Source organism: Pteronotus mesoamericanus, unplaced genomic scaffold (genome assembly GCF_021234165.1).
Source record: "Pteronotus mesoamericanus isolate MK-2021 breed Mesoamerican mustached bat unplaced genomic scaffold, CSHL_Meso_final scaffold_36, whole genome shotgun sequence".
In the NCBI taxonomy this organism is placed as follows: Eukaryota; Metazoa; Chordata; class Mammalia; order Chiroptera; family Mormoopidae; genus Pteronotus; species Pteronotus mesoamericanus.
In genome coordinates this window covers 24475960-24498704 of record NW_026555313.1, presented here as the reverse complement: position 1 = coordinate 24498704, position 22745 = coordinate 24475960, and the positions used below count along the sequence as shown (strand labels likewise).

General features: G+C 50.7%; 1 protein-coding gene across 1 annotated transcript in view; it reads left to right on the top strand.

Moving 5' to 3' along the window:
- The first annotated feature begins 1358 nt into the window (after positions 1-1358).
- Positions 1359-22745, top strand: part of NECTIN1 (nectin cell adhesion molecule 1) — a 63311-nt gene continuing 41924 nt past the window's right edge. Inside the window, exon 1 of the mRNA XM_054592435.1 lies at positions 1359-1486. Coding sequence (XP_054448410.1) covers positions 1408-1486 — 79 coding nt within the window. The 5' untranslated portion in view covers positions 1359-1407. The remainder of the gene's footprint in view (positions 1487-22745) is intronic.

Genomic DNA, 22745 nt, shown 5'->3' with positions numbered 1-22745 from the left:
AGGGAACAGAGAGCCTTTTAATGCTCTATTTGGGGAGGGAAGGGGTTCAGTTTTTAGGAAAACGAACCCCTGAAGGGAGTGGGAATTAGAGAAGACAAGAAACCTCAGTGGCCCCATCTCACCCTCTACTGTCCACCGCTGGTTTCTCCAGAAGCTTCCTCTCATAGCTGTTTCTCCATTTGGCATCCAGATGATGCAAAGGAGCTCTGGCTTTCAGTTCTAATCCGACTCTGCCATTCTCTGCCCTTGTGCCCTGGGAGAGTCGCCTTACCCTTTGGGGGCCTTTGTTTTCTCATCTGTAAAATGGGGCCAGGATTGGAGTAGAGGTCCTGTGGAAGCCCTTTCAGCTCGGACATTAATAGATCCAGTATTCTGGCGGACTGCGGGCTTGTCCTTCCACGGATCTTAGTTTCACCCCAACCGAGGAGCTCCTTTCCCGACGCCGGCCGCTAGGGGTCACTGCCTCTCTTTTTCAGCGACTGAGGAGCGTGGCTGGCCGGCCCGCCCTCTCCCGGGCAGAAGAGCGACGCAAGGGGTATTTCCAGAACCAGTGGGCCTGAGCTGGACACCGCGGCCCTCGCTAGGGATCAGCCTCCGCCTGAAGCCGGAAGGTGTGTGCGGTCGGGCGGAGACCGGGCCGGGCCGGGAGGGGGTTAACGCTAACCCCTCCCATCCCCCTGACATCACGGGGCGAGCGAGGGAGAGGCTGGCGCTAGGCGAGGGAGAGAAAGAGCGAGAGGAGGGATCACCGCTCTACTCGGTGCCCGGGCAGCTCCACATTGTTGCGGATCGCCAGGGCCCAGCTGAACGGCGGTGGCGGCGGGGACGCGAGGCGCACCCGACTGACTCTCCTCGCGCAGAGTCGCCCAGCCTGAACCGCCTGGGCAGCTGGCTACCGAGCCGCAAGCCTACTGCCTGGGCCCCGAGCCCACCGCGCCGCCTGCTCGCCGCCTGGGCTCGTCCATCCTCCCTCCCCCCTCGGAGGACCGCGGGCCATGGACGCCTGCAAGTTGGAGGCGAGCGGGAGGGTGTGAGCGCGCCGGGGCCGGGAGCCCGCGCAGCTGGGCAGCCGGACGCCTCGGGGGTGGGTCCCTCTCTCCAGACCGCTCTGCGTGGAAGAAGAGGGCGGGGACCGGCGCGGGGAGGAGAACTGAGGAGGAAAGGGGGCATGACTCGTGCAACTTGCGACGGGCATCTGCCGAGCCTCTGAGCCGCCGGCAGCCCAGGGCCCGGATTGCGGCCGCGCCGAGCCCACCCAGCCCACCCCGCCCCGGCCAACCGCTGCGGCTTACCTGGATCCTCAGAGCGCGCGCAGGCCGGCAGCGATCTGCCTTCGTCTTCCTCCTGGTTTCTGCAGCGCGAGGAGCGCTCTCCTCGAGGCCCTTCTCGCCGGACCTCCGGCCCCCGATGGCTCGGATGGGGCTAGCGGGTGCCGCTGGACTCTGGTGGGGACTCGCTCTCGGATTGACCGCATTCTTCCTCCCAGGTAAGCGCGTCCCGCCGCGGCCTTTTTATTATTTTTTTTCCCACCCAATGCCTCCCCGGGGCAGGAGCTGGGTGGCGGGCACGTCTGGGTTGTAGGGATTGAAAGGAACCAGAAAAGTTGGGTCTTGGCTTAGGTAAGGAGCGGTGGGGGTTGGGGGGGGTGGGGGGGGGCGGGTAGCACGGCAGAGAAAGAGAAGCCAAATAGCTTGCCCCGTAGGGAGGCAGTCGAATGCAAGTCTCTATGTAGCAAGAAAGCACCTTCTCCCCTCAGTTTTTCACACACACACACACACACACACACGTATGTGTGTGTACATATAATGGCGTTCTATTTATTTAATAACCAGGTCTCTGCTTGGGAAGCAGTTTGGAAACACTGCTCGTTACGTAAATGCAAAATAACCACCGCAGTCACCGTCTCGGGAAATGAGATAGGAGACCCAGGGGGGAGGGCGTCAGTCTCCGTGGTGGTGGGCTGTAGGTTTGGAGGGTGGTAGGGTGCTTCGTTTCTTTCTCAGGCCCCTTTGCCAGACTGTTGGGCTCTCGGGCCCCTCCCGCACCAATCTCCCCACGTCAGGCGCGTAGACCCCGCTACTGCGGCACAGGCAGCTTGTCTCTCACCTGCGCTTCCTTTCCAGAACGGTGAGGCCGGGCCAGCGCGTCAGCGCAACCTACCAGCCTTGGCGGGGCGGGGCTTCTCCTCTGAACTCGGCTCCGCGTTTAGGGGCTCTCCTCCGAGGAGGTGCCGCGGGCTGCGTGCCAGCCAGGTGGCTGCATGACCCACTTTCCCGAGGGTGGAAAAAATGTCTCCTTGAGGGTCTGGCGGCCGAGGAGTTAACCGGACGCTCGACCCCGCGGTGGCCTGCTGTGGCCCCTCTGATGGGTAGGGTGGGGGCGGAGGCTGGGACCAGTCCCAGCGTTTAGTGCTGGAGAATCGACTGGAAAATGCGTTTAGGAGGCAAATCCGACAGAGTCCCCTTGCCTAGATTTAACCCTTTGTCTCCCTGAGGAAGCTGCCGGGCTCCCTTGGTAGCTGGCGACACCAGTGCGCCTCGGAGACGGGTGGGGGTTCCTCCAGGAAGAAACCCGAAACCACCCCCCAACTCCAGCTAGACGGGCGTTTTAGGGGCAGGGTGAGGGCTTGGTTGGAGCATGTGGTCGTGGCCTTAGGGTGGCAGAGTAAAGGGTCGGAGTACAGAGAGACCAGCTCCGCGTGGGACAAGAATATGATATAGCGGGCGCCGCTGGCAGCGACCGAGATGAGATTCCTGCGGTGTAGCAGACTCGCTGGGCACTTTGTTTCCAGGAGCCATCCTGGCTGCCAAGTTTCGGGGCTGGAAGGCGGGAACCTGGCCTCATCACGTCTGTACCCCATCTGTCTCCAGCTCACTGCCCGAGCTTCGAAAATCTCACTCAGAGAGTGGCCAATGATATCTAAAACACTTTGTGGAAGCTGGCACCACGGTCCTCCGACTCCTGCAGCCTGTAGGTGCTGCGCAGGTAGATGTGTGGGGGAGGGGAAAATTCCGGGGCTAAGGGGTGTCACCACCCATTTCAAATCGGCTTGACTGAGTCCCTCCCAGTCAGGGTGGTCTCATACTGGGCTTCTTGGGAAATCGGCAGGAAATTGGCAGGAAATTCTTCTGACCCCGGGATCTGGACTTCTGTTCAGTTTCGTATTGCCCACACCCGGGACCCAGCTGAAGGAGAGCTTTCCTGGAGTTCTAGTTGGTCAGGCACACTAGGGGTTAACCTAATCTTGGGTCAGATAAAGGGATGGAAAGGTTTGGGGGAAGGGGAATAACTCAGGCCCATTCTCCCCTCCTTTGGTTGTTTATTACCCTAGCTTTGGGATGTTTAGTGGTTAACTCCTGCTTTGGGGCCTGGATGCCTGCCCTGCTCCACCTCCCTCAGGAGACAGAGAGGTGTCACCTGGCTCAAATATGGACACTCTCTCCACCAAAAATCCAGAGGGAGGAGGAGGGATACAGAGAAGTAACCACAGCCAGAAAGGCACTTAATAAGAGCTCACTGATTGATTGTAATTATTATGGCTGGTTAGCATCAGCAGCTGCCAAAGTTCCTGGACTCACTATGCTCCTGAACCTAGAGCCTGTACCCTTTGTCCCGCTGAAGGAAGGCGCATGGATATGCCAGTAGGCCCAGAAGTTGCTCCCCACAGCCCTCCTATCCACCTCTCCCAGGCTTCCTCCTCATTGTCTGCTGCTGCTTCTCTCAGGGGGCTTGCCATCCTGATGTTCTTTTCTGGGTTCTCCTAAGCATGGAAGGGTGAGGAGAGGAGCCCACATGCAGGGTAGGAGGTCAGGGAGCCCCTGGTGTGTGTGATGGCCCCCTGACCTCAGAATACTCCCTAACTGGCTATTGAAGTGTAAACACAGAAGTATGTTTTCAACAACACAAACTTTACCGGGCAGGGTGATTGGAAGCCCCACAGGCCTCTGAGACTACATCCCTTTAGTTAGCTCAGAGGAGAGAGCAAGTGAGGCATAGGGGCTATGTCCCAAAAGAGGGATGGGAGGAGCCCAGGGAAGAAGAGGCAGAGAACCTGCCTAAGAAGCAAAAGCAGAGCTGGTGTCCCACCTATATACCACACCCTCCCTAATTGGCTTCCCCAAACCTTTTGTCTAGAAAGAAAACACACACCCCAGGTGTCTGCATACCCTCAGAAGACCTGTCTGGCCACAGCACAATCCTTCTTTGCACCTGTGCAGACCTTGCTGTTATGTTGGCTTCCTTTGAAATTAGGAGCGTCAGGGTTGTTGGCTTATTTTTCTCTCTCCCCATTTCTCACAGTGGCGTACTTGGCCACTGTCTGACCCAGGATCCAGTAGTATGCTGCCAGGATGGCCTCACAGGCCAGAACCCTTGTACTGATGGCTAAGCCAGTGGGCCAGGCTGCAGGACAGAGAGTAAGCCCCAGGTGCTGTGTCTATGATACTGCCATTGTTTAACAGCTGACTAATGTTCATTGTTCATCACAAACAAAACACCCAAGGGAGGTGTAGACTATACCTTCAATTTTTCCTGATTGTTTCTTTCATAGTTCATCTGGTAAACTGAATGGCTCCCACTGAGAGAAGGACGGAGAGGGCATCTGTATGTTCGCCTGTTTTTCTGATTTTTTAAAAAATTTGAATGTTAGCCAGTGTGCCAGGGTAAAATGTACATTAGCCAGCTGCGGAGCTTAGGCTACAACTTTTCTGACAATCTATGTATAGTCTCACATTCAGTATAGAGTGGGTGCATGAACACATATACAAGGCTTTGTGTGCTTGAGTTAGTTATCTACACCTCACTGAGATGTGAATGTGCAGGCGAATGGGCACTAGGACAAGGAGGTATAAGCACTGATATCTATGGGTCACCATGGTCATAAATCAAATATACTCATATAAATAACTACCTGTGTCTTTCCAACTAGGATTTTGTAGTGACTCTGAGCCTTAATAATGTCTGTGGCTATGTCAGCATCAGTGAGAATGATTTTAGGAGGAGACTTAGGATATGCCCTTAGCCAGCTCCTTCTAACATAGGCTGCCAGGTCCTTAAGGAGTAGAAAGCCTGGACACTACTTTCTTTTTGTGCTCTGCCCTTGACTTTAGACTGGGCCTCTGCATCCTTGCAGGAGATGCTTACCTAGAGGGACTTTTCCCTCTTGTTTGCCTCCCCAGCAAACAGAGCTGTACTGGAACCTGTGTCAGCTGGGGCCTGGCTTGCCCTGAGACTTCTCAGTGTCCCTGAAAGGCTGGGGGGGACCTCAGGAGATAGGTTTTCATCTACTAATTTAGCACCTTTGCTTCCAGCATGGATACTTGGAGAGAAGCATCATCTGAGGGGAAATGTAGCATACTCTGGGCATTTAAAAAGGGGTATGAATGTGAGCTTCAGTCCTCCATGAACAGCATGTAGAAAGAACCATATGTGCGTCCAGGTGTTCAACATAATGTGCCTGAAAGCATCCCTGGTCCATGCAGCAGAAAATGGCAGCCCCTTTTTTGGAAAGGGAAGTGAGTATGAGGGGCAAGGAGTGGGAAAGAGAGCTGTCCTGGGAGCCCATCACCCTGTACTGAAGTTCAGCTGGCAAGTGTTTATCCCCGTGTTGCCCACCCTCTTCATAGAGACCATGTCTGCAAAGCCAGCAGCAGATGTGCTGGCTTGGGCAGGAGGTAACTTAAGATCTGAGCAGGGATCATCTTGCAAAGGAAATGCCCTGAACTGAAGATAACACCCTTTAGTCCAGTTAACCCTTTAAACTCTGGATTCTGTTGTGCTATTTGGAGTTGGGAGATGGAGAAGGGGAAGGAATAGGAGAAAACACATTTTACCTAATATACAAACCCTGATCCACTCTACAAGGAAAGATGAACTCTGCAGCAGGAGAGACCAAAAAAGGATACAAAGACTTCCTAACAGCACAGCAGATTGGGGGCTCTTCAGGGAAATGGATATTTCCAAGGTTTATCCTGGTGTGAGGGAAGAAGCAATCGGTATATGTTCTCAGGGACCTATGGCATCTGTGCCTTCATAGCCTTCCAGGGCAGAGCAGCAGTCGTCCTAGGCCCTGGTTAGAAGAAAACAGCAGATAACTCAGTTCCCTCCCTACAAACTGGAGATTACCCCATTTGGCTGCCCAGCATAGTGAAACAGCAAAGTGGGGCCTGGTGGAATAGGTTTGAATCCCAGTGCAATCAATTGCTAGTTGAGTGGACTTGGTAAAGCCACTTTGTAGGCCTGAGCGTTCCCATCTATAAAATGAGTTTCTGTTAATACAGATTTCGAAAGAAGTTTGTGAAGACTTGATCAACAATAATGTATGAAATATATATAGCATATCACAAGGCATGTGTTAAATGTTCAGTAAGTGGTAGCTACTACTATTCCCTGTGCCTTCCCTCTGAGTGGTTCTGGTCTGCTCTTCAGCTGCCTACACACTGCTACCTCAGTTCCCTTGTCTCCAACCAAGAGCTTCTTTGGGCAATATGCCCCTGTCCCTACCTGGAAATTATGGTAGAGCCTGCAGCAGCCCTGAGGGGCTGGAGTGGCCTGGCTGGCTGCAGACACCCCATCCTGGGGGTTGGGTGCTCCATGAGCATCAGGGGCTATGTGGCCTTTGTTCTGTATTTCACCAAGGGCTCTCCCCAGCACCTACCTTTCTCCTGGCTGTGGCCCATCTGGGCACCATTACCCAGCTGGAGCGCTTGCTGTGGCAGCACCCTGTGGCCATCAGGGAGGGCCTGGAACTGGCCTCTGCCTTCCCTCCAACTTACACATTTTGGGAAAGGGTAGGCAACAGGACCCTCTCTCCAGCAATTCATGGTACCATCTCATTCAGTGAGATCCTACAGCCAGGTAGATTGAGAATCCTCCCAGAGTCACCTGCTCACTGGCAGAAAGGCCTCTCAGTTTCTCCTGTTGCAGACTGAACCTTTTGCCAATAATAAAAATGTCTTTGGCACTTTTTACAGCTCCTACTTTCAGTTGACCCTCAGAGTAACTCTGAGTGAATGGTATTAAATCTTCCATTTCACAGAAGAGGAAAGTGAGACAGCTTTGGTAATTTGCTGACCACCTCACACCACTGTAGCCAAATTAGATGCCAGGTCTTCTGACTCCAAATTTAGTAGATAAGGAAATGAAATGAGCTGGGTAGATGGATACAGAAGAGATTGAGCTGGACCATGATAGAACATGTCTAGCAAGATGGGCATTTGCTTCAGCAGCCACCACCACTCTCCCTCCACAACAAGCCAGGGCATGGCAGCTCCTTGGGGAAGTCGGGGGTCAGTTGAGGACATTGGTTGGAGGGTGATCCAACTAGAGCTGACCACGGAGCCTAGGTCCCAGGTCGGCAGAGTGCAAGACATCCAACAGAATATCAGGGGGGCCTTCAAGAAGCTACAGCATAATCCCTAGGGATCTCCTGAGACAAAGGCAGGGCCCCTGAAGTGTGAGCACAGAGCCCCAGGGCACAGGCAGGCATAGGGCCAGGGTGTGGGCCTAGCCCTGGGGCAAAGAACAGTACTCAGAAAGCACTGTGGACTAAATGGAGCAGCAGAGAGGAGAAGGGGATGAGATTTGGCAGGCAGAGTCAACTCCCTCTCCTGGGCCACCTCACACCCCCATCCCTGCTCTATGCAGACCCCAGTTTTATTCCCAGTTTATGAGGAGTCTCATTACCAAGCCACAGACAATAAAACATGCCCTGCCACTCTAGTCCGGATCTCATTAGAGAACATTAGTTCCGCTGGCTGGTAGCTCTACTGAGACACAGCTGCAGGCCTGGCCCAAGCAGCAAAACAGGACAGTGGCCATGGTCACAAGAATTTCCCTCCCATTGGGATTTTGAGTTTGATCTATGGGCTTAAATGGAGTCCTTTCCCCTCCCTACTTCAACCCCTCTCCCCAGTCCTAGAATTCAAGCTTCCAGAGCTGGAAATATGGGTTCCTCTGTCCACTTGGATCCTCAGTTCTGCTACCTGCCTGAACGTGACAAGGGCACTGCTCCCTCCAGGGCTATACATAGGGGTCTGCCCTCTCCATAAGGAGCCTGCTAAGAAGCTTAGCAAGTCACCATTCCATGGAGGAGAGTCTTTAGGCACGGGTAAGCATACTTACCCATGCCCATAAGTCTGGAGACACAGAGACATGTCCTAGCAGAAGAGATGAAGTCTGGCATCCTCACAATGTCCTTGGCCTCAATCCTGGCTCATCTTTCTGTTCAGAAGGTGGGGGTAGAGACCTGGGGACCTCATGGTGGAAGTACCATCCCTCCGCTACAGATACAATTTCACCAGCTGGAAGCCTTGGCAGGGGCTTCCTGGTCCCACCCTCTTCCTGCAAGTATAGTAACTTGCCCACAATCACTGTGATGGAGACTTGGGTTCCATCTTGGGGTTCCTTTTACTAAAGACCAAATTGTTCTTTCTTAGCAGAATCCAATGCCTCTTGACAACCAGGGGCTCCTCCCTGCCTGTATCCTCCCTTCTCTGCTTTACTTCACCTGCAGTCCTACATACTTACTGGTCACCAGAATGCTACCAGGGCTCAGTGGATGTCGTCAGGAAAAATGAGGCAAAAGCAAAGGAAAGTTTGCCCCTTCTCAGCGCCTCAGTCTTGAGGAGGAAAGTAAGTGCCAGTCCCAAACAACTGGTTCTTAGCACATATGGGCTGACTTGGTCTGCTCCCGTGGAGGGGGTCACACCGGCCAGCCCACACTTTGGTGCATGAGCTGGTATTCCACCAGATGAGTCAGCAGAAATGGGAGTGCTGAACTGCAGACAGGAGTCTAGCCCTGCTCTGGAGAAAAGGGGGCTGGAGAGACCTGTCTGGAATGTAAGCCCCAAGTGGACTAGATAGGCTGCCTTCATGGGCTCCCATTCTCTGGCCCCTGATCAGCACCCCAGGCACCCCTTTCCTCACTCCTAGTAACTTGTGAGCAAATACTGCCAGCTGCTAAGACAAAGGAAGTAGAGAAGTTTTCTCTGAGCCAAACCAGCCTTGCTGCCACTCAATGTGGCTCCACTGCAGGACAGACTGGTAGCAACATCCTTATATGTGAGGCTGGGGCAGCAGCCCCTGGCTCACTTCTCTCCCTGACTCCTGGCTCTCTGGTTCCAATCTACCCATACTGCTTCTTGGATGAATGTACCTCAAGCACATTTGAGAAAGACACTCACAGGCTTCGAAGTATTTATTGGCTGCTCTGCCCTGGCTCATTTCCACTGGCCTCCCCAACGTGGCTAGGCCTACACAGCCACATGCCCCTCTATTCATGCCCCAGTGTTTCCCACTGCAGTGCCTTTACACATGCCATTCTCACCAGAGTTCTCTCTTATTTCTCATATCTAATTACTGAGGTCAAAAGCCACTTCTGTCATGAAGCCTTTATGAACCTTCAGGTGGGGTTAACTCCTCATCTCAAAGCCCCCACCCAACACTTCACCCAGTAGTGATACAGTTCTGTATCTTGCTATTATATAGTTATGAGGACCTGGGATTTATCTTCTCCATAAGACGGAACTCCAAAAGGATGGGGTCCATTGCTGACAGGGCTTGGTATCCTCAGGGCCTAAAGCAGCTTCGGCCCATCGTAGGCTGGTAGATGGCTTCATGGTTGCTTATTAGCAAACTTTTGTCAAGAGCTCTTGGACACTCAGACACTGTCGTAAAAGTCTTATGTATAATAACTAATTTAATCTTCCCAACAACTGATATGGAAGGTACTTCTGTTCTCCCCATTTTTATATATGGTAAAACAAGGCCCAGGAAGAGGTTATGTTACCTTGCTCAGGGTAATACAGCTAGTAAGTGGCAGAGCCAGGATTCAGATCTGAGAAGTCAGTGTCCATGGCTCAGTGTCAATGATCATACCACTTGGCTAAGCTGCCTCTCTTCTGGATGGGTGGGTAGGAGATGGAGGAAGACAGCTTACTAAGCCTGTAGTAATACAAGACCTTGCCTCCAGAATGCCCACAACCCCACAGCATAGCACCTTACCTCTTACCATCCTTCCCCCTTTGATGATGCAGAAATAACCTGGTGCATCCCTGGAGTATTTGGGGAGTTATTAGTACTTATCATCAGAGAGTCTCAGTGGTCATTACTGTTGTGTTGTATGGATACCTTACAAGTACTACAAGCACCATAATTACATTCCTGGTATATCCTTCCAGTGTCACTGTTGTGTCTTGGGAGTATTAATGTGACTCGCTACAAGAAAATGTCTTGATATCATCATTATTTTATCTCCTGAGCCATTGGGCTTCACTGCCATTTGAGGGCCTCCTAACATGTTTCACTGTGAGACTAGAGTTGGGTGTAATACCTTCTCTTGAAGAATCTGCCTGGCACTGCCCCAAGAAGGTGACCCCAGATCCTGGATTGGTCCATGGTTCAGCAAGGTAATCCTATCCCAGGGCCTGTCCTAAGCTTCTGGAAGGTTTCAGTCACTCTTGCCCTCACCCAGAATCCCAAAAGATGGCAAGGGAGGGGTCTATACCTGGGGATAAGAGCAGGGAGAGGACTTGGGGTGTTCACCTGTGCTTGCTCCTTTGATCTTGGAATGAAAAGACTGGTGTTTCCTGTGCCCCAGGCAGGTTCAGGACAGGGAGCATGGCAGGGGAGGGGGTTGGACAGAGTCAACAGCACCCTTGCAGCTGAGGTAGAGCACTGTCCCAGGAAAGAGGATCATGGGAGCAGAAAAATCAAAACTATTCCCAGTGTTGAGGTTGAGGACTGTTAGTACACTCCAGCTGGCCCTGCAGATCACCATGTGGGCTCAGACCTCACTAACTCCATTGTTTAATTAGGAAGGTAGCTGCAGAATTGTCATCTAATATCTTTTGACACCAAAGAGAAATTCATCCTAGACCCTCTGCTGTTCTAGGTTATACATGCTTCATTAGTTTGAATTATAGTGCAACCTCTGTGGCCCAGACACAGGTCAGAGCTACACAGTTGGTTCCTAAGACTGGAATGTGACTTGTATCCAGGAACTGTTTGGAAGCAATAGGAGGATGAAGAGCTTAAGACCCACCTGACCTCCATCCATACCTAAGGATTGCCTTTTCAGTACAAAGGGACCAGTTTTGCCCAGAGCCTGCCTGCCCCAGGATGGTACTATTGAGCTCAGTCACTTTCATGCCTCTCTTCTCTGCCCTCTGAGCCAGGCTTCCTTTGAGGGTTTTGAGTCAATGGCAGAGGTTTCTACAGCAGCTTCTGGGTAAAAATTGGAGTGGAGGCAGGGACAGGCTTCTTCCCCAGTGTAAATACGTAAAATCAGAGCCAAGCAGCACCACTGCAGTGGATGATTTTATTATGATTGCCCACCTTGCCCACCCCCAAACTGTCCTGATCTCATCGGCCTAGATTGCTGCATCTCTCAGAATGATGGATGGACCTCCTCCCCCTTCCCAGGTAGGGTGACCAGCCCTGCTGCCAAGACACCGTCCTATTCAGCCCATTCACAGATTTATTCCCTGTGTTTATGGTACCCAGACAGTAATCAGTGCTGAGCACCCTGATTATCCCCACTCAGTTGATGAATGGGCCTTTGGAGAACTTACTCAGCAGACCCCTGCTCCCCCATGCCTGCCCCTGCCAGGCCCCAGCACCCCTCCCACCCTTGTCCTCCCCCAGGAGTCAGATAAGGGGGCTCCAGGAGTCAGTACTGAAGGGGGTGGTAATGGAGTAGGGGAGGCGGTGACAATTCTTGGCACCCACTTTTCAGCACTGCTTTAGGGATAGCTGGGAAAGATCTCTGTGGCTCCCCCTTCCCTACAGGGAGTCTGGGGCAAGGGTTAGACAGTGCCATCTGGCAGCTTCTCTGGAGACCTGCCCCCAGAGAATACCTGATTCTCCTCTCCATCTCCCATCACTCCATTACTCTCATCCCTCAGCACTTGTGTATAGTTGGTGTGATAATGATAATTTGTGCCAGTTTATGTATTTCTTTTCAAGTGTTTTCATGTGCTCTGTGTGTATGTAAGAGAGGTTTATGGTTTACGAGTGTGTGTGCACATGAAGTACATGCTGTGTGTGTACACAAGGTCACATGTTCTGTAAGGGGGACACCTGTGCCTGATTGGAGTCTGATTGCCATCTTCTCACTCCACGGAAGCAAGAGACTCTCACTGAGCTCCATGGAGTTGAGGGAGAGGTGGACGATGAAAGATAATGACTAAGGCAGAGTCTGCACTGCCCCTCAGCAGCCAGTTATAGTATGGAGAGGTCCATCTTAGATAACTGTTTTGCCTATAAGATCACCAACAACTGGCTTAGCTATTTTTTCCCCAGAAAATTGACTGAAACCACTGGGTTATTTTGGAGCCAGTGGTCTCTACCTCTTATTACTAACATGTGCCTGTGTATATATCTGTGTCTTATCTTTTCTAAACTTGAATTGTAAAATGGGAATGCGATCACTGGAGGTTTCAAAGAAGTAAATAACACAAGTGATTAGCACAGAGCCTGGTATGAGCAAGTCTTCATACCATTTGGCTGTTATTAGCTACTGTGCAAACAGGGACCCATTGTCTAGAGGAAGGTTGGTTCCCTGGGACTGGAAAGCAAGGCTCAGGAGCCCTACCTGCACTTCCTGACCCAACATGCTGCATGAGGGTTTCGGTGGGGGGAGGGGTCCCTCAGCTGGGCTCCTGTGACTTCTGCAGAGCGATCAACTCAGGCAGAGTACATTAGTTAGGGGCTCAGGCCCATGGGCTCCTGAATACCACCCTAATGCCCAGAGGGCAGCCTGGGAAGGAGGCTGGTGGTCCTTTGGAACTATCCTCTGCTCCCTTCTTAAAGGTAGTTGGAAGCAAAAGTTATATGCCCTTGATCAAGTACCCCAGACTGCGGCTGCCCTGAGTGTCCAGTGTCAGCACTTGGAGGAAGCCCACTTCCCTGGGGTGACGTGATGGGAGAGGAGCAGACAGTTTCATTCCTGTGCTCACTTGACAGTGTGTGCCTCCTTTGCTCCTGGAGTGACGGGCAGGGGCTAAACAGCAAATGTAACATCTCTGCTCTTCCTGGAACTTCCAGTCCAACATCAGGCCTCCAATCTCACGTACAGCAGGTGACACCTGAAGGTGCCACCCAGTAATGCCCAGCAGGCAGTGGCCTGTCTGGGAGTTGGAGAGAAGGAACTGGGGCCTTGTGGGGTAATGCCCCCATAAGCGTGTCACTCTCCCTAAGCCCTCCATGCTTTGACACTAAGTGGCAGGTGTGGCTAGGCAGGGAGCTGCATTCTCCTTAACCCTTAAAAGTGGGTTAAACCTCCAAACCCACCTGTTCCCCTCCTAGTGGGACCTTCAGCTGAGAGTACCTCCCTGCCCAACAGGGAACAGTAAGAGAGGATAGAAAAATTAATTCAGAGAATCCTAGAGTCTCAGCATTGGCAGGGTAGTCAAATAATGTACCACCAATTCAATTCATAAAACGCCTGTTGATCATCCAGCCTCAGCATGAATAACCCCAGTGACTGAGAACTCACCATCCTACATAGAAGACTGTGCAATTCGAACTACCCCAAATTTTTATTTGCACTAAGCTGAAATCTATATCCCTGAAGCTCTGACCTGTTTCTATGCCTTTGGAATCATGTGGAGGAGCACTTCAGATTTTGCACATGATGTCTTTAAAGATGGGCACTGGCTCCCAGGGTCTTCTCTCCCATTCATTAGCTCATTCAGCCAAGTCTGACACACCTAACCAGCTCAAGTGCTCTTCTCAGAACCAAATTCTCTAGATTCCAGTCACAGTTATGCTGTTCCAATGTAACCTGACCAGCCCAGGGATTTTATCTAGGATTTCCTCACCCCCCCCTAAGTGCCCAAGGATCTAAGAGGAGGCAGAGTGAGTTGGCTGCCTTCATACTTTCCCACTTCATCTCTCTCCTTCCCAACCCTGTTTTCCTTGGATTAACAATAATTTGCAGTGAAAGACCCTTTTACCTCCTGTGGAATTAAGGAATTAAGTTGGTGTGGGGAGAGAGAGGCCTAAGAGAGAGACAGTGTATTGCCCAGATTCAGGGCATAGAAAAGACAGTGGGGACAGTGGGACCTGGGAAGCAGGACCTCCAGAAGTCACATTACCCTGGAGGCAATGGTGGCAGCCCCCTAATAAACCAAACTGTGCCCCAAGGTGCACAGGGGATGGGTGGGGGCCAGCTGGAATGGAATGGGTGTGGTCACCTAGTGGGAGGTCATAGATGGGGTGATCTGGCAACCTCTCATGTCACCCATCAGTGCTTCATGACATGATGCAGCAGCTCTGTGGCATGTCACAACATAGGGTAAGGGAGCCAAGGCATGTGGCAGGGTGAGGCACCCCCTGTCTGACATTGATTCAGATTCTGTGGTTGGATGCCTACCACCCACAGGCAGTTCATTACTGTCCTGATACTAATAATTCCCAGGCAGACCCCTGAGGTTGCTTTGCTTCTTTGGTGATACTGGCTTATCCATGGATTTCTGTGGCTAGTGTTTAAATGTGCCTTTTACCCCCATAGAGTCTTGACTTACTTTTACCCTAAGAGTAACCCAGAAGCCTCCTTCCTGAACCCCAAAGAAGAAGTTACTCAGGATCTGGCCTCCCCAAAGTGCCTTCAGAAGACCCCTCCCTGGCAGGGGATTCAAGGCCCAGCAGGATAGCATACCACCATGCTTCCTCTTCCCTCCTCCAGGTACCTCCAGCCTCCTCTAGCTAAACCACGAGGCTGAGCAGGGAGATAGGAGCTAGGAGAGATCCCTAGGATTTCCTCCAGGTCACTCAGAACAAACAAGCACAAGGACATGCTCCAAATAATAGTTTCAGTCACTGTCATCCCAGTCTCTCTTGATATCCTGAAGGTCTGGGAGTAGGGGTTGATACTCCAAAACAGCAGCCACAGGGAAGGCAAGAAAAGGGAGGGAAGAAGGCAGGGGGAAGGGGGACGGGGAGATAAAGAACAAGGCCAGGCTGGGCATAGTCTGCGGGGAGGCGGACTGACTCAGAGACAGGGTGGGGGTGAGGAGTTCCAGAGGGAACTGCTTGGGATTTAACGGTGATGAAAGATGAAGCCAGAAATTGGGCCCTTAAGTCCAAGAGTCTAGCTGGTTAATAATTGGTAACTCTGGTTAATAAATCTTTGGGTTTTTTCCCTCATTTTTTTTCTCTCCCACCTCTAACTCTAAATATACTTCTAGGCTCTTCCCAAGCCCCTGAAAAGGAGTCCCCACTTCCACCCCTTCCCTGGGCACCCCCTCCTTCTTCCTGTCCCCCATCTGGTTTCTGGCCTCCAGAGCCATCCTGGTATTTAATCTCCAAGAGAGATTAGTGACCTGTTTTGGCCTCCTCCCATAGGCTCTTTGGATGCCCCTAGATATTTTCTGCTGGGAGGGCAGTCCCTACAACCAACCAAAAGGGCAGCCACCCCAAAGGACATCTCTAGTTATTCATCTTGTCAGTGCCAACAGCCCCATGGACTCACTTGACTGGCCAGATGGAATCCTGGGGTAACCCTATGGGTAATCCTTTAGATGAGGCTAGTCAGTTAACAGATGTTCTTTGAGCATCATGTGCCAGGTACTGTGTATAAAGAAAAAGTACTTTAAACAATGCAAGTTGAGGTTAAAGGCTTTATTCAAAGGCTGATTTGTCTCAGGAGGCACCTGACAACCAGAATTGGAGGTTTAGAGTGAGGAGGCGAGTGGGCCACATGTCCTTGAGGTTTGGCCTTCTGGTGGCATTTTCTTCTCTAACTACTGGACAGCTTCTCATTGGAGGATGTCCAGGTTTCCATGCCTCTTCCTCAGGGTCCTTGGTGCAATGCCATCCTGATGTCTGTCCAAATAGTTCTTTCTACCACAGTTTTCATAGGTTATGTGATCAGGACAGGGGGATGTGGCAAAGAAAGGGCAAAAGGGAAAGGAGGCAAGAATTGAAGTGAGGGAAACAGGAACCTCTCCTGCCTGTTTTAATCCTCTGCATGAACTGGGGCTAAGAGTCAAGTAGCAATGTCCTGTACTCAAATCATGTATCATCACTGTTGCCTGGGTGGTACACAGGGCTGTGAAGGAGACACTGGCCCTCACATGGCAGGAGTCTTTGGGAGAGTGACCTTGATACTGAAACCTGGAGGCTGAGTAGGAATGGCTGGAGGATGCTGCAGAGGAGAGTGACCAGGCCAGCCTGAGGGAAGCCAGACATGAGCACACATGGAAGAAAACTAGTATCTCTTGGAGTGTCTCCTGCATAGGGGAGAGGGAGCCTATGGCCATGGGAGAGACTGGGAGGATTTGGGACTTAAGAGAACAATTTCCCAATCTGTTCTGTCCAATTCCAGCTGAACCTGCACCCAAAGTCAGCTCTTCTGACTACCAGCTGGACACTGTGGCCTTATGCCATGTGTGCCGCCCAGAGCCACCTCACCTTTTCCTAGAACACAGTCCATGATGGGCTCTTCCCTTTCTGCTCATGGACCCCAATTCTGCCATTCCCTGGAGCTGTAACTCCCTCTCCTTTATCCTCCATATGTGATTTGTTACCTGTTTTTATTGGTTCATTTCTGCAGGACCCCTCCCCAGTGTTACCACCACCCGACTCTGAGACATCCCAGAGCCTCTCCCCCTCCCTGTGTAGCCTGAACACAGTCAGAGCAAGAAGATTACAGGTCATGCTCCTGCTCTGTCTGAGCCCTTGTGGGCTCCCCAGTGCCACTCTAATACAGACCCATGTTCTAGGCCAGCACTGTTGATTTTGGGCCAGGCTGTGTGGGGCCATCCTGTGCATTGGAGGATGTTTAGGAACATCCATGTCCTCTACTCACTAGGTACTGGTCGCATCCTTTCCCTCCCCAACCATGTGACAATAAAAAATCATCTTTACACATTGCTTAATGTCCCCCGGTCAGGAGTGGGGGACCGGGATTACAGGGCAAACTCACCCCCAGTTGAGAACCACTGGTCTAGGTTCTTGCTGTGCCCAGAACCTGTTTCCAAAAATATCTCCCACTGCTAGATTCCAGCCAAAGTTAAAACCCAGCTCCTCCACTCCTGCCTGTGCCTTGGCTCCTGCTGCTTGCTGAGCCCAGAGTCCCAACATATCCACCTATGAAATACCTATTGCCCTAATAGCTCCATCCCCTGAGGCCACCCTCCCTGTCTCCTACTTTCTCTCCTCCCTTCACCCTAGACCCTGAGCACTTTGGAAGAGAGGACTCAACCTTAAAATCTCTGCAAGCTCTAGTTCAGTGCTTTATATACCGTTGGTGCTCCATAAATGTACAGCAAACTGTTGGGAGCTGGCTGGCTCCCCTCCTTCTCTACCCCAGTGAGGTTTCCTTCTGCATACCTTTCTTGGCACTTTGTTTAAACCCCATAGTCAAGATGGGAAAACTTCTGATGGTTCCCTCTCTCCTGACACATCCCATACCTGCTCATGTTGTTTGCAGCAAACAAAAGCATCTTTATTTAGTCAGCATTTACTAAGTACCTCCTATGCATTGAGCCCTGGGGACCAAGGGCTCTGTGGTTTTGTGTGTGAAGTTGTGCATGGATGTGTGGCTCTGCAGGCAGGTGTGTGTTGTCACATTCCTATGTGTGGATATTAGTGTTTAAGTCACAAATTATACCATCCATACCAGGAGTTGTTCTGGAGTCTTCCCTCCCACTAGCTACTCTGTACTCCAAAGTCTACTTACACTGGGCTTGTCCCCTCTCTATCCCCTCTATATGCCACGTCTCACCTTTCATTCTACCAGGCCTGTGCTCCCTCTGTCACCTTTGCTTGGAGTGCCCTAATGCACTGCCTGGCAAATTCTCCCTCAGTCTTCAAGGCACTTCCTTCTCTAATCCCCAGATTCATCATTTCTTCCCAGTGTTATCATGCACTTCCTGCCATATTGTCAGTTAATCTTTGAGCCTGTGACCTTATCACTTTGTGTGTGTGTGTGTGTGTGTGTGTGTAATCCCTATTTTAAGGCACTTGATAGATTCATAATATTTGTTCATTAAGTAAAATGAATTAAATTACTATATTTTTCCAAAGCATTTTCTTTGTAATGTTCCAAGAGTGTGTCTCTATTGAATGACTTTAGTTAACCTTTCTGCACATGATCCCATGTTTCTGTGCCTGGAAACATGCACATATATATACATATCTACATATACAGAACTATTTGCACACTTGTGCTTTGGTGTGCAAATATGCATGCAGGTGTCTTTGTTTCAGTGTTTCTGTAGAAGTACATGTGTGCCCCACACCTTTGAGAATTGAAGGGGTGGGAGTAGGGGTGACTGGGTGGTAACTACCCACCTCCTAGGCAACTTTCTCCACCTACCTGAGATCCCTCACCCTCCCAGAATATATTTCTGGCCTAGCTCCTGCTCTCCTGGAAGTGACCAGAGGCAGGTATGGTTATGGGGCAGAGTCTCCTGTGGCCTAGTCATATCACACTCCCTTCCTGATCCATCTCTGCCCTGTTTAATTGGAATTTGGCTAGTGGAGACCATCTGTTCTATTCCGGCCTGTTTCCATGACAACCAAGTGGCTTGAGACTGAGGTTTTTAGTGAGAGAAGTGGCGTGGGGGATGATGGGAAAAATCACTGAAGTCTTCCCCTCACACCTCCTCTGCCTCACCTTCTCTTCTCTGCCCTGTCCTTATCATTAAGCCCAGAGTTAAAATAAAGTTAATTGCCTGCCAGGGAGTCAGGAGACCCATGGCATCACTCTTCCATCCCAACCCCGTCCCTGCTCTTTCCCAGCCTCCTGTGGGCTTCCCACACATGACTGCTGTCCCCTCCATTCATAAGCTCTTGCCAACCATGCAGACTGGGGAGCAAGATCTGCCCTTCTGCTTGTACCTAAGACTGCAGGGGAACCTTGGAGCATGAAAGCTAGCCTCTGCTACCCCTGCCTCCACACCACTTCCTCACTCCATTCATGTACCTCAAAATCTTCTTCAACCAGGGATCTCTCTCATACACACTCCACTTTACAATATCAGAAATTTCAACCCACTGTGATAGCTGATATATTCCCCCCTCCCCAGCCTGTGTCTAGGGAACCCCAGTCCCTACAGACCTTCCAGGTGACAGGGTTTGGAGAGTAGGGTCCTTTGTTCCCCTCCCTGTGGAATGAACACTCTTACAGACCCACATGAAGGACTCTGTTGGAGTCCCTTGTCCCAGGACTTTCCTCCCCTCACCCCCCACACCCTATCCCTAGTGAACAGAGCAGGCCCTGGCAAGTGGCAGTGGATGGTCCCTGGATTCCCTGTTGTCTTCCTCCCTCCCTGACTCAGAACTGATTCTGTTGGGGTGGGGAGTGCTGGAAAGATCCTGGGACCCCAACCTCGGGCAAGCTCCCTCCTGTTCCCACTGCTCTGAAAGGCTCTGACACACTTGGGTGTGAGCAAGGCTTTTTTTCTCCTAGTCCTGGACAGACAGTTCTCTTTACATGGTGTTATTTTCTGCCCTAGTTTCCCCATTTATAGCAAAGCCTCTTCTGGGACTGCTGTGCTATCAGGGGATCTGCCTGTCTTTGAAAAAGTGGTGCTGCTTGTCAGATGGCCTCTCTGTCACTCTGATCTTAGGCGTAATGTTCTACTACACCTCTTAGATATGGGGGCAGGAGGAAGCCTGCCTGAGGTGGGGGTCCCAGGATCTCTCCACTGCTCCCCACCCCAACAGAATCAATCCTGGGTAGAAGAAAGGAAGACAACAGTCTGGGACCTCGGATGGCTGTCACTCAGAGCATCTGTGCTAAGCAGGGGACCCCCTGCATTTGAGGAATGCTGCAGCTTTGCAGAGGCCTCTTGGTGGCCTATTTGCTTCCATTAAGGGTAGGCTCTAGATCTCCACTATCAGTCCTACTTCATGTACCTCTTTAGATTGATGTGTAATTCACATAGAATAAAATTTGCATTTTTAAAGTGTACAATGCAGTGGGTTTTAGTATATTCACAAAGTTGTGCAGTCAACACCATTTCCTAATCTAGAACATTTTCATCACCCTCAAAAGAAACCATGCACCCATTTGCAGTCACTCTATTTTTTTCTCCTCCCAACACCTGGCAACCACTGATCTGCTTCTGTGTCTATGTCTTTGCCTGTTCTGGGCATTTCACATAAATGGGCTCATATACTTTGTGGTCTTTTGTGACTGGAGTCTCTCACTTAGCATTACATGTTACTACCCTTTCTATCTCACTAACCTGCTTAAAGAGCATCAGTGGTGCCCAGTTACTACAGAGTGAAGTGCAGACTCTTGTCTAATACAAAGCCCTTTTAGGCTGGTTGGTGCCCTTGCCTTTTACCTCTGCACCAAAGAACCAGTGCTTTAGCCACATCCATGCTTTTAAAGACACTCTTCTTGTGCACCTGAAACCTGTGTAATTTTGTTAACTGGTGTCACCCCAATAAATTAAATAAAGAGAAAAAAAAGACTCTCTTCTTTTTATTCCCTGTTCTCTGAAGGATTCCTGCTTATTCTGCAAGACCAAGTTAAAAATCTCACTCTTCTGTGATTCTTCCATCACTCTCAGAATCAGTCTTCCTTCTGAACTCCCATTGTTTGTGGTTCATACTTTAAAAAAAAAAAAAACACAGCACTTGTCACTCAGTAATTATTTGTTTTCACATCTGGGTCTGCTGCTAGACTGATCTTCTAGAGGAAAAGAAAAATTCATTCTTCTTTCTTATTCCTATTCCTTCCTACCACTTGCTACTCCCACCATCACCTCTACCCAGATGAACCTAGCACAGTGTTTAGCACATAGTATGTGCTCAGTAATGCTCTAAACAAAAACAAGAGGAATAGAAGCACCAAAGCCAGTGGATTTCATCTGGGAGATGTGACCCTGGAGAAGGGCCTAAAAGGAGGGCAGTCTTGAGCAACCTGGCATAATAGGGATTAATGGTAGCGGCTGAGTCTGGGCACTACCTAATAGATGCTTGAACATGAGAAAAGTTGAGGAAGGGTAGTGCTCTCAGTTTTGTGGAGCACCTAGGTGGTCACTGGCATGAGAGATGGGGTGGAAGGTTTGGCAAAGGGAACGGCAGGGGTGGGAACAGAATGTGACAAGGGCAGCAAAAGAGACAGTGAGAGGGTGGCCCTTACCCAGAAAAGGAACATAGTGGACACAGAAGATGATGCTCCCAAAAGCAAGTGAGAGCCAGTACATAATATATCCTGGAGGAGAAAACCTAGCATGAGGCTTAGGCTGGTGGAATGAGCAGGAACCCATTGTAAAGGTGGTGGCCTTTACACCTGTGTCTGATGAAAACCTTCACATCTTTTTAGGGTCATTTAGGGAGGGACGGACCTTCCCTGACCACACCAGCCAGCAGAGGTGTCAGTGGTGCTGCTGTCCTTTGCAGATGGAAACTACTAAAAGGCAAACAATGGGTTCTAAAACCTTCTCCTTCCTCATCCAACCCCACAGGGAAGGATTGAGGGACAGGGGTGGATTTGGGTTCTCTGACACTTACCAGCTTTGTGCCTTGGACCATCTACTTTGCTTTTGGATCTCAGTTTCTCCTCCTATGAATATTGGCCAACTGAGTATAAAAATAGGATTATACTTATCTAAGGGTTTTTGTGAGGATTAAATGAGGTAGGGCAAACAAATGCTCCAAATGGGCTGTGTGAACATTTATTTTCACATGTGCTTTCAGCACAAATTAACTGAGTGAAGGAAGTAGAGGCCCAGGGTCTCTGGTTTAAAGTAATCACCGAGGTCCCTTCTCTCTTATCTTTTCTCATTTCCAAGAGATTAGAAACCCTGCCAGGGACAATTCCATGCTGTTTATTTGAAATAAGCTTGAAAGCAATCAGCACTGTATTTTCTAGGGGGTAGGGGACAAATTTAGCTTCCACTCTTATTCGCAGGATATGCTATATAAAGAAAAGATATGGTGGTACTTGGTTGGGGGCATATTCCTGGGCACCCAGCAGTTCTGAAGCTACTAGTGGGTGGGTGAGGTGGTGGGGCTGGGACTTAGCTGAGGTGGTCAGCCTTCTCCACAGGGAGTCACCAGAGCCGCTGGCCCTCCCCATAGTGGGATCCAGTTCCCAAGGAGGGTGCCAAGAGGACCTTCTGCCTCTACAGAAAAAAAGTCATTTAATTGCTTTTTAATCTGGGGATGTCAGTTGCTGGTGTTGGTGCTGAATTGTAAAGGAAGATAGTATCTTTCTCTTTGAGTGAAAAGCTATTTGATCTCTGTGTGTCAGAGGAAAGTCTGTGCTCAGGGAAGAGGTGGGACAGAAGGGAAAGGTAGGAGCCAGGCCCTGCTTCCCAGCCTGCCAATCGGAGGCATGAGGAGAGCTTTATTTCTCCCAATAACAATCATAAATAAAGGGGAACAAATATCTCTCCTGTCTTGGATCAAGGCCATTGTTTCATGCAAGGTTTCTTCCTCACCCCTGCACCTCCTGGCCTCCCTTTCAAGCTCAGGATGGGAGAGACAGCTTGTCTGCTGGGAGAGAGAATAGGCTGCCAGCTGTCCCACCTGAAGAGGTTGGCTCCTGAACCCTAGATATACCACCCACCCCACCCACCTCTGCCCTGTTTCTGGTCTTGGCTGTCATTTCTACAGCCTCTTAACTAGCCCCCTATTCCCCACTCCCTACATTGTATCCCCAGTAGTCTCAACAATCAATTTGTTCCTCTTCTGCTCACACTATCCATTGGCTCCCATCTTGCTCAGAGGAGAAACCTGGGCCTCCATCATCTGGCCGCTGCATCTCTCCCCTCCAGCTA